The 20218-nt window shown below is 41.8% G+C and overlaps 1 protein-coding gene across 1 annotated transcript; it reads right to left on the reverse strand.

Annotated features, from left to right (window-relative positions):
• Positions 1–372: 372 nt before the first annotated feature.
• On the reverse strand, positions 373–16560 carry bloc1s1 (biogenesis of lysosomal organelles complex-1, subunit 1). The gene is made up of 4 exons (XM_063216308.1): positions 16434–16560; positions 15607–15679; positions 12198–12330; positions 373–1835 (listed from the first exon to the last, which is right to left on the reverse strand). The coding sequence occupies exons 1-4, from the start codon at positions 16492–16494 to the stop codon at positions 1731–1733; spliced, it is 372 nt and encodes a 123-aa protein (XP_063072378.1). The 5' UTR covers positions 16495–16560; the 3' UTR covers positions 373–1730.
• Positions 16561–20218: the final 3658 nt, after the last annotated feature.

Genomic DNA, 20218 nt, shown 5'->3' on the forward strand with positions numbered 1-20218 from the left:
CTAAAAATGGCTATTTTTGGAAATTCAAAATGGCGGACCATGGAGAAGATTCCCCTTTTCATATATGAAAAGTGCAATTTTTCCAGTCATAATGAATACTTCGAATTTGATGGTTGTGGTAAGTATTCATGAAAAAGGTAACATTAGTGAATGGGCAGCATGAATTCTGGAAATAAACAACTAAACGTCTCACACAGTGTCCCTTTAAAGGAAACACTGGTGCAATACTACATGTTGGAAGAGCATGTGCAGGTGGCATGAAAGCCTCACGAAACCATTCATATCTGGATTGACAATCATAAACTGTAGTTGGATATCAGTTAAATTATTTGTTTCTTCGAAACAAGTCTCAATGAGCACAAAAGTCAGGGACACACTTTAGTTATTTATTACAACAAAACACATGGAAACTGCCATTCAGTAAGACTCACACACAAGTGCAGTAGACATATTAGTTTTAGCACAGTCTGCATATAATTTGTTCTTTTCCAGCGATCAATTTACCTCTTTACCTGCCAAGTAACTACTAGTCACTGCAAAGTGTAATCTTACTAACCTCCCCAAGAGGGCGCCCTACTTTACACACCCATTCACTTTTCCTGGCTCACATGACAGGTGGCACGTTCTTAACAAGTGACCTGAGGTGACATAGGGGCAGTTGGGGTACTCGACCTCTGACGTGGGGACAGTTGGGGTACTCGACCTCTGTAACTTGCGTAGATTGATTTGAATGGGTTGATCCATACCTTGTCTTTTTTAACCCTTTGAGTACCATCACAAATACTGTATGTTATTAGAATTTGCCAAAATTTTGAGTTCTCATTATGATGTCATTAGAATTTTTAACACAGACTTCTACGAGAGCTGTAGAGTGTTCGATTAAAATTCTAGAAGAACTGGGGGGAAAGCCTTAGGGCTTCCGCACACCGGCTCCGACAAAGTGCTGAGCACTGCTCAGCTAAAATTCGATTCCATTGTTTTCAATAGAACCACGCACACTGGCGCCGATGTCCGCGGACATTCTCCGATGTCGGATAGCAATTAGAGACAAGTTCTATTTTGCCGGCGCCGCCCATTGACTATCAATGCAATGTTCGGGTGAAATTGGGTTTGGGGGTCCGAATTCTGTTGGAAGCAAAAGTGTGCCGCACTTTGTCGGAGCCAGTGTGCAGAGGCCCTTACTCCTCAAAGGGCGCTTTTGTCATTTCAGAGGTGTGAATTGGAACTTAATCAGGCTGTTTCAAAACAAGGTTTGTAAAATCAATCATACAGTACCATACAGTAAACAAAAACAAAGGTGGCTGCCAAACAAAAACTGTGTTTCTGTTACCTCGATTTTAAGTGGCACACATCACTTTTCAGCACATGCATCAAGTTTTAGCTGTAGAAAACATATTACGGCATCTTGTCTCCGGACGCAGCTCTATTACTTTAAGGCAGGAAAAAAATATCTTGTTTGGTTAGTTTTGGTCCTCACGTAAATAAATAGAGACAAGAAATGCTTGATTTCAGACCACCATTCCAGGGCCATTCAAAAACCAACTCGCAACCAAAACAATCCTTTTAAAAAACATTAGCCGGTCCAAACGGCTTGGCTCTCCACAGTCCACAGAAGTCCTCATCAGCAGGTGGAGAGGAGTGTTTGTTAGTCCATCAGCAGTGATGCCAGGGTGTGTGTGTGTGTGTGTGCGCGTGTGTGTGTGTGTGTGTGTGTGTGTGTGCGTGTGTGTTCACGAGGCCTGCAGCTGGCCTTTGTGGACGTATTCCAGTGCGGTGGCGATGGTCCTCATGTCCATCTCGATGCTCCGCGCCCAGTTCTCCACATCACCAATCTCCTGTGGAGCACACACATGCACACACATCAACACACACACACATTTATACACATGACAACACACACACATTCATACACATCAACACACACACATTTATACACATCTACACACACATTTATACATATGAACACACACACACACACACACACACACACACACACACACACACACACACACACACACACACACACACACACGCCTGGTTCTCACCACACCTGTGTGTGTGTGTGTGTGTGTGTGTGTGTGTGTGTGTGTGTGTGTGTGTGTGTGTGTGTGTGTGTGTGTGTGTGTGTGTGTGTAGCTCGCGGAGCCCCCTGGCGGAGCTGTGTGGACCTACAGCATGTAGTACACATGATCTCTACAGGTCTTCTGTTTTCCAGTCTTGCACTTTAAAGTCTGTATGTGTGTGTACTACGGTCTATGTCGATACTGTCTATGTCCATACCTAAAGTATGTCTATGTCTGCGCAAGAATTGGGAAAGTAAGAAACGTAATTTCAAATTCTTTGTATGACCAGTGCATGTAAAGAAATTGAGAATAAAACCGACTTGGCTACACAGAGGTTTGGACTGCTGGGAATGGCTCCGCTCCGGCAGGTAACTGGCCAAAGCATGTCATGTTTCAATAACGATGGCGGCTCGCATTGAGGAGTCACGCGGCAGATGTGGACTATAGTGATTCAATAGAGATTTTCAATAACGATGGCGTCTCGCATTGAGGAGTCAGATGTGGACTATATTGATTCAATAGAGATTTTCAATAACGATGGCGTCTCGCATTGAGGAGTCAGATGTGGACTATATTGATTCAATAGAGATTTTCAATAACGATGGCGTCTCGCATTGAGGAGTCAGATGTGGACTATATTGATTCAATAGAGATTTTCAATAACGATGGCGTCTCGCATTGAGGAGTCAGATGTGGACTATATTGATTCAATAGAGATTTTCAATAACGATGGCGTCTCGCATTGAGGAGTCAGATGTGGACTATATTGATTCAATAGAGATTTTCAATAACGATGGCGTCTCGCATTGAGGAGTCAGATGTGGACTATATTGATTCAATAGAGATTTTCAATAACGATGGCGGCTCGCATTGAGGAGTCAGATGTGGACTATATTGATTCAATAGAGATTTTCAATAACGATGGCGGCTCGCATTGAGGAGTCAGATGTGGACTATATTGATTCAATAGGGTCATTCCAGCTGGAATCAGCAAATTTCTGAAAAATCTCCCACTCGACCCCCTTGGATTTGCCTGAAAAAAATGTATGTGATGGCTTAAACATCCAATAGATCATATCCACAATATCAGAACTCAGCTCTGGATACTTTTGGCACAAAAAATCTGTAAATAAGTACACCCCCTACGCTTGTTTTAGCGACATTGCATGAGTGACCATGTTCAGACTCAATTATCTCCAGAACTATTTGTGTCAGATTCATTATATTTTCAGGGCTAAGAGTCCCAGACCTGAATATCACATATTACAATTTGTAAGTCAAATCACACGGTAGTAATGTGCCTCTACTTTTTGTAGATATCATATGTTCTAGGGTTTCCAAATGTCTGTAAAAACCTCAAAGTTCTACATGTAAGATTCATCCTTGGTAAATGGTCTGATATGTACCATGACTTTCACATCATAGTATATCTAACAAAAGGCTTCAATGGTTTTTGAGTTACAGAGGTCCAAAGATGGGAAAAAATTAATTTGCACCAATGTTTGGAGCAATATTTCCAATCTATGACACTAGTTAGGAACTTTCTGTTTGGTGTTTCTGAAAGAGGATGTTTTTTTTAACAACATATCAAAAAATTGGGATGGTGTTTTGCCTCATTCTTTTTATAACGGACTTCAAAATCTCAATTGGCTACAATTACTTGAAGCTATGAGGACCATGTCACCAACCGACTTGTCGCAACTCTCAAATCCATGGCTCTGATGTCACCTTAATAGTGAAAACAAGATGGCTACCCTGTGAATGACAAAGCAAATTCTAGGGAAACCATAACACTTGTAAATGAATTGATTAATGCCACACAGCAAGAATAGCACATTGCACATGGCTTTGATAGACATTAATTATTTTAATTGTAAAATCATAATAATCATCATCATCATCATTTTAGTAGTAGTAGTAGTAGTAGTAGTAGTAGTGGTAGTGGTAGCGGTAGTAGTAGTCTTGGAATAAAGTGATGAAATAGGAGAGGATTAAAGAATTGTAGCACTCTTGTTTGCAACAAGGACTCCCATCCTAACTAGTCTTTCAATCAGCACCTGTAACTTTATATTTGCTATGAAGCTTGTGTCTTACTCGTTAAGTTATCAGCTGTATTGCAAAATAACTTAATTCATACTGGCTATTCCCTCAGACTATTTTGACAGCATGGTCCTGGAGTTTTAGTTAGAAGAGTTTGCTTGCAAGCAGTATTCAATATCAGGTGAATATTGAAGGCACAGAAGATCATATTGGCACCAGACAACCATGTGGTTCTTGTCACATTGTTGCGATCTAATTCAGCTGCTTGCATCATTATAATATTATACCATTGCAATGCTGACAAGTGGACTGCAGTTTAGCAGCAGTGATTACAACAATCATGGTTTGGATACTTGTAGACAATGATCATTACTTGTAAAGTTCATCATCACATTGATCCAGGTGAGATGATAGAAGCCGAAAGGAAGCTTTGCAGCATGCAAAAGCGTTCAGATATGGTGGTGGATTGGGGGCGGGGCACAGTTCTACAGTCAGGGTACCTCTGTCGTGGTGACTGTTGGCGGGGGTGGGACTGTTTTATGGTCGCATAGGAAAGTAAAAGTTGATTAGAGATGACACATAGGAGGAGACAGTTTGTAAAGAGGTATCCTGATTGTAGAACTTCCCGCCCCCCATCATCCTCCCCTGACCGAAGTGCCCTGAGCATGGTGGTGGTATCCTTACTGAAATCAACACCTATGTTGTCATTGTCCTTCAAGGTACCAATTTTGTTGTACCTGTACAATGACAATAAAATTTCATTCAAAGTTTCATTCAGGTGTTCCTCATTGAATTGCCAATGACGGATGGTTGCACACAACAATATGAATGCAGATACCTAATGCACCATCAATGACAATGGCAAGCTACCTTATAAAGTCAACTCATAAGATGCAGCTAGTGATTGAAAGTTAAGTGTGTATAAAATCATTTGTCACAGGCCAGAGCATTGAAAGTTCCTGACTTGTTTAATACATTACTTTTTTTTCAAATTTTAAATCACCATCAAGGAAGTCAAGGTTGCATCAAGGAAATCATATCAACACCTTGTTTTATTTCCAGAGGTTGTTTTTTTATGACTTCTCTCAAATAGTCCAGCAGTTAACTGTCAAAATAGCCCAGAATAGTTCACTTTGGTATGCAAGCATGAAAATTGGCACAGATGTTCATTAGAATGTACTCTATCAGCTCAGGGCGTTGGCCACGCAAAAATCCAAGATGGCCGCCATTTTTCAAGATGGCCACCTTCTCCACTTCTAAATAAGTCTAAGAATAGTTAAATTAGTGATGCAAGCATGTCATTTGGCAAAATTGTTCATTTGAATGTACTTTTTCAAAATATGGTGTTGGCCACGCAAAATCCAAAATGGCCACCGTTTTTCAAGATGGCAACCCTCGCCACTCGCAAATAAGTCTAAGAATAGTTAAATTAGTGATGCAATCATGTAATTTGGCAGAAATGTGTCTTTGTATGCACTTTTTTTTAAAAAGGTGTTGGATACACAAAATTCAAGATGGCTGCCATTTTTCAAGATGGCCACCCTTTATGATGCATAGAGAGAGAGAGAGAGAGAGAGAGAGAGAGAGCACTTTCGCTCATAAACCCCAAACAATTGGTGCCTTCTTGGCAGCCTCCAGAGCTGGTCTGTGAATGTGAGAATGAGTAGGCCTATGTGCTCCACAAAGGCCAAGTGCAGAAGGTATTTCTAGTGTAGTCTGTAAGGGTTTTACCATTACGGAAGTGATAAAGCACCAAACTTTGCATGGTGTGTCTTTAGGGTATTAAGCTGTAATTCTAGCCTAGGAGCCATCTGAAAAAAATAATTCTACCATGTCATATACAATGTCATGTTGTGTAATGCATTACATTGTTAGCACATGACATTATACTTAGCTGACAATGTTAATATAGTCCCAAACCCAGCAGAGATGAAGCAATGGCAGTTGTAGCTTGCTTGACAGATTGATGAAACTACAAAAATGTACACAGTGTGAAAGTATGTGTGATAGTGGGCATACTGTGCTTACATGCTTGGCAGCAAATGTAACATTGTGAACGATTTTAGAAGATTCTTGGTTTGAATTAAAATGAGTATTTCCCACACTAAAACTATGGTAAGAATAGACTGCTGCTAATGCTCACTCAGCAGCATCTGAATGGGGAAGTGTCAGTGCAAGATGATGTCCAAGGTAGCAGGTTCTCCATCCTCTAATTTCCTTAACAGATATTTTGTATTTGTATGAGAGAGGGTAAAGGACAGGATCTCTCCATATGTATGAAGAACCCATAAGATCACCTAATTCAACATTTTCACAAGTAGCATTGTGCACATAGTGAGTGCACTTCAGTCATCTTTAGAATGGTATTACAGATTACTCAATATACATGTAGGCCACAGTATGTCTTCAGCTCAAACTAAATGGAAATCATTTCTAAGTAGGTGTTGAGTAAGTAGGCAGAGGTAAACTGTTTTTTTTCAAGTCCTCACCTAGTTTGTGTCACAAGTTGTATTACAGTTAGCTCAATAATCATTGAGTAGCCTACTTCAATTGCTACTTCACAACTGACAGCTGATGGACAACATGTACCATAGGTCTTTGCCACCCTTACCCATAGGAGAAATATCTATATAAAACAACAGTTCTCATATGGTATATACTATACTATAAAAGTAAATCATTACTGGTACTCATTACTCATTTTCTTGATATGCAAGGCACACAAATAGTCTGGGAGGAAGGATAGTCTACCATAGATTGTGAGTGGTAATAGTAACACAACTCATTCCCACTACACCATTTTGCATCATATTGTACATGACCTCAGAAGGCTCCACATGTTTCAGTTCTACTATGTAGTTGTACAGTACAATGCAGTGCAGTACAGTAAAGTACAGTACAGTACAGTACAGTACAGTACAGTAGCATACAGTAGGGTGCAGAATAGTAAGGTACAGTACAGTACAGTACAGTACAGTACAGTACAGTACAGTACAGTACAGTACAGTACAGTACAGTACAGTAGCATACAGTACGGTGCAGTACAGTACAATAGCATACAGTACGGTGCAGTACAGTACAGTACAGTTTTGTATATCACATTACAGTACAGTACGGTGCAATACAGTACAGTATGGTGTATTACAGTACAGTACAGTAGCATACAGTACGCTACAGTAGAGTACAGTAGGCCTATAGTACAGTATGGTATATCACATACAGTACAGTACAGTACAGTAGCATACAGTACGGTGCAGTAGAGTACAGTACCGTACAGTATATAACATTACAGTACAGTACAGTATAGCAGAGTACACTACACCACAGTACAGTATCTTGATGACGTTTGGGCTAATTTGACAGGTGTATCCCTCCAAAGTCAATGGGATTTCCACATGTTGTTGTTTAAAGTTTTTGAAATACTTTTTGAGTGTGTGAGAGAAGTAAGCCAGGCTGACATGTTTTAAACAAAGGACCACACCCACAAATAAAAAAATGAGCAATCAATAAATCAAGTGGTTAGGTAGCCAACATATCATCTAGGTTAAAGACCAAAGTAGAACATAAAACAGACATGTTACCATTTTGCATATGTCAATATACTGTATGTATGTTGTATTGTATATTGATTATTCATAATTTCCTAAGCATAGAGGCCCCCCATCACTCCATAGTACACTTGAGATATACATATCTGAACACAAACCATCATACATTTTAATTTGTAATGACCTTATAGAGGTAGATAATCCAAGCTGTCACTGACACTTGATATGCACATGTATTCACTTGATTGATATGAAAATTGAATATTTCAGTTGGGCTCCTAGGCTTAAATCATTGATCAAAAATTGATCATTGATCAGAAATGCTTTCTGGTGAACATTTGTGCCAAATTGCATGATTCTATCCCTAATTTAACTCTTCTTGGCCTTATTTACAAGTTGAGAGGTAGCCATCTTGAAAAATGGCAGCCATCTTGGATTTTGAGTGGCCAATGCTCTTTTGTGAAAGAGTGCATTCTAATGAACATTTGTGCCTAATTGTATGATTGTATCATTAATTTAACTATTCTTAGCCTTATTTACAAGTGAACAGGGTGGCCATCTTGAAAAATGGCGGCCATCTTGAATTTTGAGTGGCCAATGCTCTTTTGTGAAAGAGTGCATTCTAATGAACATTTGTGCCTAATTGTATAATTGTATCATTAATTTAACTATTCTTAGCCTTATTTACAAGTGAACAGGGTGGCCATCTTGAAAAATGGCGGCCATCTTGGATTTTGAGTGGCCAATGCTCTTTTGTGAAAGAGTGCATTCTAATGAACATTTGTGCCGAATTGTATGATTGTATCATTAATTTAACTCTTCTTAGCCTTATTTACAAGTGAACAGGGTGGCCATCTTGAAAAATGGCCGCCATTTTGGATTTTTGCGTGGCCAACGCCCTTAGCTGAAAGAGTACATTGTAACGAACCTCTGTGCCAATTTCTATGCTTGCATACCAAAGTGAACTATTTTTGGTCTTATTTGCTCCGCTAAAAATGGTACTTCTCTCAACCATCTTGAATTTATTGCTAACGTAGCCCCAGTGAGAACATGTTGCGTAGTCACTTGATCATCTGGCCGATAGTACACTTAAAAAGATGAGGCCAGAATCCCTGAAAAAAAATACTGAAATACAGAAATACTGAGCTGAACAAACAGCTTTGCCTGGGCCCGGGATAAAGTCGTCTAAAGAGACCCCTTCCCAATACATGCAATGTAATGAGTACCCAATCTTGATTCCCCCATGTCCTTGGCCCAGAACAATTCACCACTTCCGCTTCCCTCTGCACTATTTGATCACAGGCTTATGTCACACCGCAATGCGCTTTACGATCATTAAAAGGAATGAGGCAAAACACCATTCTATTTTTTTGCTATGTTGTTAATAAAAATATCCTCTTACAGACACAACAAAAAACAAGTTCACAGCTGGTGTCATACTTTGGAGGTATTGCTCTAAAAAATGGTGGGGTTTTTTTTCATGACGCCACTTTGGATGGATTTGAGGGATGTATGCCACACTGCATTGAGATTTGAAAAGGCATTATACAAATAAAGGGGCAAAACACCATCCCAATTTTTAGATATGTTGTTAATAAGAATATCCTCTTCGAGAAACAACAAACAGCAAGTTCACAACCGCTGTCATATATTGGAAATATTGCTCCAAACAATGGTGTTTTGTTTCCTTCCCTTGATGCTGACTTCCTGGAACTATTTTGGAACTATGCCATTGGCTCCATGAGCCGCCATCTTTGTGTGAAAATGGAACACAAAAATCAAGGGGATTGGCCACCTTCTTAGGATGGAATTGAGGGTTAAGTCAGATATACTGAAATACTGAGCTGAACAAGTATAAAATTACCTATTTGGTATCAGAGATTTTAGGTTATAGTGTACACTGACTTGGCTATTCATTTTAGGTGTAGTAAACCCAATTTTTTCTAAGGTAACAGGGCTCCTAAGGTACACCTGCATGTCACACAGGAATGAGCTTTTAAAATTCATTATAAAAATAATGGGGCAAAACACCATCCCAAATTTTAGATATGTTATGAATAATAATATTATCTTTAAGAGACACCAAACAGCAAGTTCACAACTGGTGTCATAGATTGGGAATATTGCTCCAAATAATGGTATAAATTAGTTTTTGCCCATTTTTGGACCTCTGCATCTCAACAACCATTGGACCCTTATATCAAATATGATGTGATGTGAAAGTCATGGCACATATCTGACCATGTACCAAGGATGAACCTTGAATGTTGAAATTTGAAGTTTTTATGGACATCTGAAAACCCTTGCAATTTTAATTTCAAAGAAAAGTAGAGGGCCAGTATTAAGGTGTAATTTGACATACAGTGCTGTAAATTATAATGTATGCTCATCAGGTCTATGACTCCTAGCCCTGAAAAAATAATGGACTTACCACAAATAGTTTTGGAGATAATTAAGTCTGAATATGGTCACTCAGGCAGTGACGCCAAATCAGGGGGAGGGGGTGTCCTTATTTACAGATTTTTTGTGGAAAAAGTATGCACAGCTGAAATCTGCAATGGTGGATATGTTCTATTGGATGTTGAAGCCATCACATATATTTTTTTCAAGCAAATCCGAGGGGGTCGAGTGGGGACCATTTGCTGATTCCAGCTGGAATGACCCAATAGAGATTTTCAATAACGATGGCGCCTCGCATTGAGGAGTCAGATGTGGACTATATTGATTCAATAGAGATTTTCAATAACGATGGCGGCTCGCATTGAGGAGTCAGATGTGGACTATATTGATTCAATAGAGATTTTCAATAACGATGGCGTCTCGCATTGAGGAGTCAGATGTGGACTATATTGATTCAATAGAGATTTTCAATAACGATGGCGTCTCGCATTGAGGAGTCAGATGTGGACTATATTGATTCAATAGAGATTTTCAATAACGATGGCGTCTCGCATTGAGGAGTCAGATGTGGACTATATTGATTCAATAGAGATTTTCAATAACGATGGCGGCTCGCATTGAGGAGTCAGATGTGGACTATATTGATTCAATAGAGATTTTCAATAACGATGGCGGCTCGCATTGAGGAGTCAGATGTGGACTATATTGATTCAATAGAGATTTTCAATAACGATGGCGGCTCGCATTGAGGAGTCAGATGTGGACTATATTGATTCAATAGAGATTTTCAATAACGATGGCGGCTCGCATTGAGGAGTCACGCGGCAGATGTGGACTATATTGATTCAATAGAGATTTTCAATAACGATGGCGGCTCGCATTGAGGAGTCACACGGCAGATGTGGACTATATTGATTCAATAGAGATTTGAGGTTTTTGAAGGCATTTTCTGGAGGCAAGGACAGACCAGTGATAGATACAGCCATGCCTTCTGAAAGCAAATCCAACACACTGGCTATGTCTCAAATGACGCACTTTTGTCAGTGCACTGACAGTCAGTGCACAGTGCACACAGTGCACTGAGGTCTTTAGTGCAGAGTGTCGTGGAAAAACTTGAGCACTATGCACTGTGCCCTCGCTGGAAGTGACGGCTGAGCATGGCATAAACTCGCCAAAATATGAGTTGGCGACTGTTTACAATGCACAGCGTCTGGTGCTTGTATTTCCATGTCCTTCACCCCAAAGGACAACAATCACACATACAATACTTTGGTTTGCATGAAAAGGTTGGTGTCCCATCAACATTACTTACAGATTTAGGAGACTGTTGACCAAACTCTTCTACAGAACTGACTGACACATTTCCTCCGTGTCATAGTCAACATCGTTGACGTTTAGTGCGTGCAGTGTCCATCATTCAACCACTGCATTTTCCCGCCATTGTTATGGGATCATACTGTGACTTTCAGTGCACTGGCTCAACTGAAATTTTCAGCGGGAGCGTCCTAGGCACTGAAAAACAGTGCACGAAGTGCACAAGTGCGGCATTTGAGACACGGCCACTATCTTCCAGGCCTAGAGGGACCTAGGGCAGTCATGGGTAAGCGGGTAGAGTGTCAGACTTGTAGCCCAAAGGTTGCTAGTTCGACTCCCGACCCGCCAGGTTGATGGGGGTTGGTGGTAGGACCTCCATGACCAAGGTACCCTGAGCATGGTTTCGTCCTCCAGTACTGCTCCCTTGGGGCACAGTTTGGGGCCCACACAGGTGAGGCATAAATGCAATTTCGTTGTGTGCAGTGAGCACTGTGGAGTGCTGCGCCGCAATGACAATGGGAGTTTCCCAGGTGGGCTTTCACTAATCCCTGAGGACCTACACCGTTTCGTTTCACTTCAATAAAAAAAACCCATCAAGTCCACCATTTTCATAGATTAAAAACCTTTGGTCCTGCGCTTCAGCAAACCTTTGTCTTGTGTGTGTTGCCCTCATCTCATTTGCATACCTTGAGGGGGCAGGCAAACTCGCACGCGCACACACACACGTACACGCACACGCACACACACACACACACACGTAAGCTGATGTACCTTGAGTGCGCACACGCACACGCGCACACACACACACACACACACAGGTAAGCTGCTGTACCTTGAGTGCCTGGTTGAATCCCTCCACCATGGTGATCCACTGGGCCGTCTGCTTGGCGAACTGGCCGGCCTGCACCTGCAGAGTCTTCACCTCGTGATCCAGCTTACGCTGGTTAACATAGGCCTGGGCCACCCTGCAATACACACATACACACACACACACACACACACACACACACACACACACACACACACACACACACACACACACACACACACACACACACACACACACACACACACACACACCACGCTGGTTAATATAGGGTCATTCCATGTCAATTCACATGATTCCCTAGAATCTCCCCACATGACCCTCTCCGATTTACCCTATATCTCACATACAGGTACCTTTCGATGTCAATTGAAAGAATACCAAGTCTTAGCACCCTACGTCCAACGGTTGCAGAGATGAAGCCCTCAAAAGTTGGGGTGCCATGCCCACTTTTCAAGCCTGTGAATTGCATAAAAAATTTACAAGCAGATTTTGACACCTCTGGTTTTAGTTTGAAGGAAGATACAGGCCTAAAAATCAGCATGGCCCCTCAATATGACCCTGTCTACCAGATGATGTACTTACAAATGGCATGCCTTGATTATTTTTGGCTATATAAAGCCTTAAAAACTGAATTTGTGAAAAGTGTGATGAAGAGTCTTGCCATTTTGGGGTTCCAGATCTTGGAAATTATGTATGCTTTGGGAGTTCTAATTGATTTTACATTATATTTGGGAACTCTACAGTGTATTCCAAAATAGTTAGGGCACTCAGACTTTAAAAGATAAAATAGGAGGGACTCAAAAACAGCTTTGAGACAAAATGACCTTACGGTACCCTCTACTTCAGGCCTCAAATTAACCATGTGGGCACTTGATGACTGGAACGCCCTTTTAACCCCATGTTCAGTAGCACTGCATCAATCATTCAAGCTTGGAAAGACTTTGTTTTTCAAAGTTCCTCATATTAATCTTGGCCTTCAAAGTATATGTTTTTCTCTATATCTTATCACAGTGTCTGTTTTGTCTGCTGCCATCTGCTGGTCTAAAAAAGTAACAACAGCGTAATGTTATAAAACAAAAGGGGCTGGGAAATCTTGCCCATAATTGACCAATAAAGCACTGTAATTATACTGTATATTGCTATATATTAATTATGATTTAAACAAGCATGATGAATATTTCTAGTTCAAATAATTTCCTACGTGTGACTGCTTAATGCTCAATCATGATGCCAGTCCCAAGATGGCCTCAACCCTGCACTACATTTCTACCAGACATGGGGGTGGGTGTGTCCTGGTAGAAATGTAATCATGATTGAGCATTCTGCATAATTCTTGTTGAAATCATAATTAATATATAGCAATATACTGTAGAATTAAAGTGCTTTATTGGTAGCCTAGCGAGCTTAACCCCTAGGGGCGTCTAGATTTCTAGGCTACTTTATTGGTAAATTATGGGCAAGATTTTTCAGCTCCTTTTGTTTTCTTACATTGCACTGTTGTTACGTTCTTTGACCAGCAGATGGCAGCAGACAAAACAGACACTGTGATAAGACATAGACAAAAACATATACTTTGAAGGCCAAGATTAATATGAAGAACTTTGAAAAACAAAGTTTTTCCAAGCTTGAATGTTTGATACAGTGCTACTGTACATGCGGTCAAAAGGGCGTTCCAGTCATCAAGTGCCCACATGGTTAATTTGAGGCCTGAAGTAGAGGGTACCGTAAGGTCATTTTGTCCAAAAGCTGTTTTAGAGTCCTTCCTATTCCATCATTAAAAGTCTGAGTGCCCTATTTTTTTTGGAATACACTGTACAGTTCCCAAATATGATGGAAAATCAATTACAATTCCCAAAGCATACAAAGTTCCCAAGATCTGGAACCCCAAAATGGCAAGACACTTCATCACGGTTTTCACAAATTCGATTTTTAAGGCTTAATATAGCCAAAAATAATCAAGGCATGCTATATGTAAGTACATCATCTGGTAGACAGGGTCATATTCAGGGGCCATGGTGATTTTTAGGCCTGTATCTTCCTTCAAACTAAAACCAGGGGTGTCAAAATCTGCTTGTAAATTTTGTATGCAATTCACAGGCTTGAAAAGTGGGCATGGCACCCCAACTTTGGAGGGCTTCATCTCCGCAACCGTTGGACGTAGGGTGCTAATACTTGGTATTCTTTCAATTGACATCAAAAGGTACCTGTATGAGAGATATCGGGTAAATCGGAGAGGGTCATGTGGGGAAGGCGTGTGAATTGACATGGCCACCCTATAGGCCTGCGCCACCCTGCAATACACACACACACACACACACACACACACACACACACACACACACACACACACACACACACTATGCTGGTTAACATAGGCCTGCGCCACCCTGCAATACACACACACACACACACACACACACACACACACACACACACACACACACACACACACACACACACACACACACACACACACACACACACACACACACACACACACTATGCTGGTTAACATAGGCCTGCGCCACCCTGCAACACACACACACACACACACACACGCACACACACGCACGCACACACACACTACCTCTTTATTTGGATTGACAGATAGGCGTTTATCATAGCACAAGCCAAATTGTATAGGAGTTCTTAACAAAACTAAAAGGATCTGCTCACTGAGTGTCCTGACGATACATGTGGCACCTGCGTCTCTCACACACACCTCAGCATCATGCACTTGAAGTCAATTATGCAAGTCTCCTATTAGTCTATACAGTGTCTCAGATATAGTGCGTTCGCTGTTCCTTCAACTGGTGTAACTCGACGTATTACTGTGCAATGCGTCCCCCTCATCTGTCCTCATCTGTCCATAGTGGGGCAGTGGGGCGGTAGCGGAGGACCATAGCATGATCAATTCTTTCAGCACCATGGACAGTTACATTAGCCTCGCGCGCCATCCTACGTACTTCCACCAAGACACTTGGTTCCACACTACGAAATGAATACGAAATGGAAATGGTAGTATTATGGGATGGTCAGGACCAGGCTACAGTTACATTGCTTTCCAAATAAAAGTGGTGGTGGGGGGTAGACATAGGTTCCTCAGTGGCTAACACTGGGAGTGAACTGAATGCATAATAATAATAGAATAATATTAGTACTGTCTGTCAATTATCAATTCAATCAAAACAATGTCATACATTTATTCCATCATAAGGGTTACTTCTTTGTTCTGAGTTGCGTATGCAGGCTAAATATCCTGGTGACAGTACCCTGAAAAAAAACCTCCCATATTGTGTGTGAGAGAGAGAGAGAGAGAGAGAGAGAGAGAGAGAGAGAGAGAGAGAGAGAGAGAGAGAGAGAGAGAGAGAGAGAGCAAACGTTTTCATTGCATGAGTGACCAACAGCTTACCCGACATTCAGGTGATCCACCAACGCCTCCGTGAGGGCAGTGGCGGCAGCAATCGCCTCCTTTCGCCTCCTCTCTGGAACGCAAGAAGCCTTCTACTTTAGCAGCACACAAGCTATGATATTTTGCTTGCATTGTCATACATCCAGGCCCTAGCCGAGTACTTTTAGGCCTACATACAAGGAGAAAACAGCCGTCTTCCATTCCAAATTGAGAGTAGAAGACTTGCAGACTCATCAGACAATTTAATAACGACCCAGATAGGTATTTGTGCATGGTAATTTGGTAAGGATAGCCTTCCTACTCACTACGGGGTGTCCGTAAGATGTAACATGTTTTATCTCACGGACAAAGCAGCAATATAGAAAGCAAGGGAATATTTTGTAGCTTCTCCCAGATTCCCTGATTGACGCTCCCAACGCAGGACGCTCCCCTGTCGGCTCGCTCCCACTAGCCAGACTAGCGGTCCCACCGCCGTATAACGGAGCTACCGTAGTTATCTTTTTGATGTTAGTTTTTTGTTTCTAACCCTAAACCTAACCTTAACCCTAAACCTAACCCTAAACCTAACCCTAAACCTAACCCAAATTGCTTGTATGTGGCAGTGTATGATAATACGTGAAATATAATCGGGTGGGACTACACGTCCGGGAGTGATAGAAACACCTGGGACTGCACGTCCGGGAGCGATCTCAGTTGGGAGTGTCCATCTACCACCGTTCTCCCCAAACGCCTAGCATACTGTAAGCTAACTGGTGATAAAGATATTTCCGTTACAATCTCACACATGACCATGACGATAAGCTTCACAGTGGTCGCAACTTTCATACCTTGAAGTTCCTTCCGTTCGCTCTGTTTTGACTGGTGTTCCTTTAGCAGTCGAGAGAGCATTTTCTAATCAAATGTGAGATGACTACAACAACTGAGGATGATTATTTACTCCAGCGTCACATGACATTTCTGATGACAACAAAAGGACTTCCGTGTTGACGTCGTCGCCAAAATAAAAGTCACAGGCCTACACTTCGGTCTGCTGTTTTGTAGACTGAAACCACATATTCATGCTTAAATTTTATTCTTTCTATTCTGTTCTTAGTTTATATATTTATTTTACACCCGGCCAATTGGACACAAAATCCACACAAAGGAAATCCACCCTTTTAACTGGCACCAGGAGGCATGAGTGCAGCGTCTCCATTCTGTGATGTGGTCTCCTTGCACATAGCTCCCATTTATCTATAGGATCCAATCTACAGTTTCATCATTTAGTATTAAACTACCGTAAACCTCGTGTTAGTGTTACACATTCATCATACTGATGTTCTGCAGCTTCACCCAGCCCTAGGTCCAGAGCCGGTGTAAGACTAGGCACATGCCTAGGGCCCTTGCCTGGTTACCACCAGACCTAATCACAAGTGATTCTGTCTTTCAGATCGAAACGATTACGTAGAACTAAAGGCAGTATGGGAGTTCCCAGACTAATAGGGCCCCATCAAAACTGCCAACTGCAGGGCCCCCCAATAGCCAACACTGCCACGATAAATGGCAGCAAATATTATTCAAGAGGACCCCAATAAATGCATTTATTTATGTAATATTTTTTATTTTTATCCTTTACCTTTACCTCTTTTGAGTTTTTATAATGTATTGTGGAAGTGTGTGTGTGTGTGTGTGTGTGTGTGTGTGTGTGTGTGTGTGTGTGTGTGTGTGTGTGTGTGTGTGTGTGTGTGTGTGTGTGTGTGTGTTGCTGCTGCAGCAAAACAATTCCCCAAGCCGGGGCAAATAAAAGCTACTTGACTTGACTTGATGTCTGTTTCGCCTCGGGCTCCCAAATGGGTATTACTACTGCCACCTCTAGGTCCCTTAGATTCTGCCTAATAACAGGCTACTGCATGCTAGCCTGATTATCATCGACTTTCAAATATCTTTGAGACTTGGTCTGACCAAGAGCATAACAATTAACATTTACCTAACTGCATGGTTGACCCACCTCCCTTGGTTTGGTTTGGTAATGGTTGTTTGCTTCCTGTGGGAGGAATTGTGGGAGAAATTCCCGATTTTTCGGGGGCTCAGAAACGATATTTGTATTGCTCTTGGCCTGACTGGGAGCAAAGCTGAAGGTGTCGCGTCACTAGGAGGGCACGGCCTAGCGAGGCTGCATGCGCCAGCACCATGCTCGACAGAGGTGACAGAGCCTCGTTTGTGCTCCATGTTTGCTGGTCAACTAAGTTAGTGAATACGTTTAACAGATTTGAATGAGTATTCTTTTTATTTCATTTTATCTTAACTTTCATTTTGTATGACTGTGTTCTTAAGCCTACATGTAGCCTAGGCCTACGTGTTGTGTGGGTTCTGAATGAAGGAATCAGCTAAAATTTAGCCAACCAACAATCTAATCAATCAATCGATAAACAAATCAAACAAATAATCAATCTGAACTTTAACACTTCAAAACAAGCAGTCTTGTCTATCCATATCTCCTGACGTGACTCATGCAACTGCAACAGATTGTGAACAGCCCTCTGTAGGCCTAGGGTTTGAGCTGTCATAGAAAACCCTACATAAATGAACAAACAAAGAAAAATACTTTGGACAACATAACTACATGGACAAATGTCCAGAATGCAGAGTTGGGGGATCACTGACAGCTTTCATTGGGCCCAGAAGGAAAAAATCATCTGAATTGGCTGATGACATTAAGCCAGTAGGAGGCAGCATTGCTATCTTTTAAAACTTCACACAAGGCGCAGAGAAGGCTACGCAGCCTCTTTCATTCATTCAAAATAATACTCTGTAGGCTATCCAACCCTTAACGCAGGACACGAGAGGCGTGCCAAGTTAAATCCAAACTATTTACAAAGAATAGTGTAATAAAAGGTAGTATTTTCTGAACATTCGTGTTTTAAAAGAACCAACTCTAAGGCTACAGTGCGCACATCAGAGATGGGAATGCCACCCCGCCATAACGCCGAGTTCTGCAAGCCGGATGTGCGTTTTCCCATACAGCTTCGGATGACCAAATTTGCAGCGCGCGTGGGTGGTTGCCATGTGAAAACCTTGCCATGTAAAGCCAGACCGCCTTTGTTTCTGAAACGCTTCGTGGACATCTGCTTTCATGTACTGTATTTATGGTGCCTACCAAAGAAACACTAACGATATCGATGATTTTGTTTTTGTTTTTAAAACAATTCAACTGAAGCTAACTTTATTTTAGACTGCTCTTCTGTAGAACTTGCTGTACTTGTAACACCGGCTTGAAGGGTGCAGTCAGACATAAAATGCGCTGCATGATTATTCGCCCACGTCTGACCCCAGAGTGCGAGGGCAACAGGCGAGACAATTGGTCTCTGTCTTCATTTAAAACATGAGCTGTTTGTTGGTGGTGCATCAACCATCACTGCTGTTCATATCTAAAATAGTAATAAGAATCTAAACAAGCCAAAATCTGTCCAGTCAGGACTTTTGTATCAACACTTTACTAGGCCTAATAAATAGCCTACCAATGCTAATGATTAATAATAATTAAAAAATAACTTAATCGTCCTATAATGTTGCTGTAAAGAATTTGCACAGCTCTGTCAAAGTCAAAGGCACCTCGTGGTAGCATCAGCACTGTACAACACCTCACCTGGGAATCCCCACCGGTTCCATGTGCGTCACAGATGTGTAGCCTACAGCACACCCGAGGACGCCTCCTTTCTTATCGGTTTTCCGCTCGCCTATCAGCGACGGCTAAGATCCAGTCTGTGTATTTTGTTTTGAGCACTGTTTGTATGAGAGATGATGGACCACGGAGAAGTGGCATGGATGATTTACAAATTATTTTAATGCTTGTTTGACTGGGCGCCTATAGGGTTTGCGCGCTTGTTTCTGCCGGGTAGGCACTGTGAAGTCTGTCCGTGTGGTGCCTTGATGATGTTAGTCTACATTTACATTGTCATGGAGAAAATAGACCACACAAACAAAGCTTCATTAGCAAGTACTGACCCTGTGAAAGCCCCTCCACACCCACTCACAAGTCACCTTTTTTACCGGGAGAGGACAGCGTATTTTTTGGTCAGATGGCGTGCCGCAATCCGCCCACTACTTTCTTGCACCCACACACAGCCAGCGAAAAAGGCTGTCATTAACAATACGCTGCACTGGGGGAGGACAACTGCCAGCGCGCGCAGGCTAGACTGGAAGCTTTAACATTTGTCTCTCCGCGAAGAAATGCTTGGTTAGCCGTCTGAAATTCGACCCAAAAAGAAATTCCCAACGCACCCAAACATGACCGAAAGGGAATAGGCAACGCACTAACTTAACGCGCACAGTTGGACAACAGAAAACAGACAGCATTTCCACAGTCGCGTCCTTAGAATGAGAGGGAGTTAAACTGCTCAGAGTGCACGAGGAAGAGGAAATCCACCGGCGCCAAGTAAGGAGAAGCAACTTCAAAACAGACACAACTTCCATCGATATTCATATTGTTATTTAGTATAGTAACCACCTGAACTTCCCTTCTTTCCAGCCGACAGAACAACAATTGGGGAGGACTGTGAGGATTTAACAGCGAGCGCTTGGACCATCCCAAGTGGGGTTCTTACCATTCTCAGTGACTGCTGGACCTGGACGC

The sequence above is a fragment of the Engraulis encrasicolus genome, chromosome 14, assembly GCF_034702125.1.
Source record: "Engraulis encrasicolus isolate BLACKSEA-1 chromosome 14, IST_EnEncr_1.0, whole genome shotgun sequence".
Classification (NCBI taxonomy): Eukaryota; Metazoa; Chordata; class Actinopteri; order Clupeiformes; family Engraulidae; genus Engraulis; species Engraulis encrasicolus.

Coding starts and splice junctions, on each gene's coding strand:
- bloc1s1 (XM_063216308.1), bottom strand. CDS start 16,494: ATGCTCTCTCGACTGCTAAAGGAACACCAGTCAAAACAGAGCGAACGG. Junction 12,331..15,606: donor GTGGATCACCTGAATGTCGG/GTAAGCTGTTGG, acceptor TGTGTATTGCAG/GGTGGCCCAGGCCTATGTTA. Junction 1,836..12,197: donor GATTCAACCAGGCACTCAAG/GTACAGCAGCTT, acceptor TGTGCTCCACAG/GAGATTGGTGATGTGGAGAA.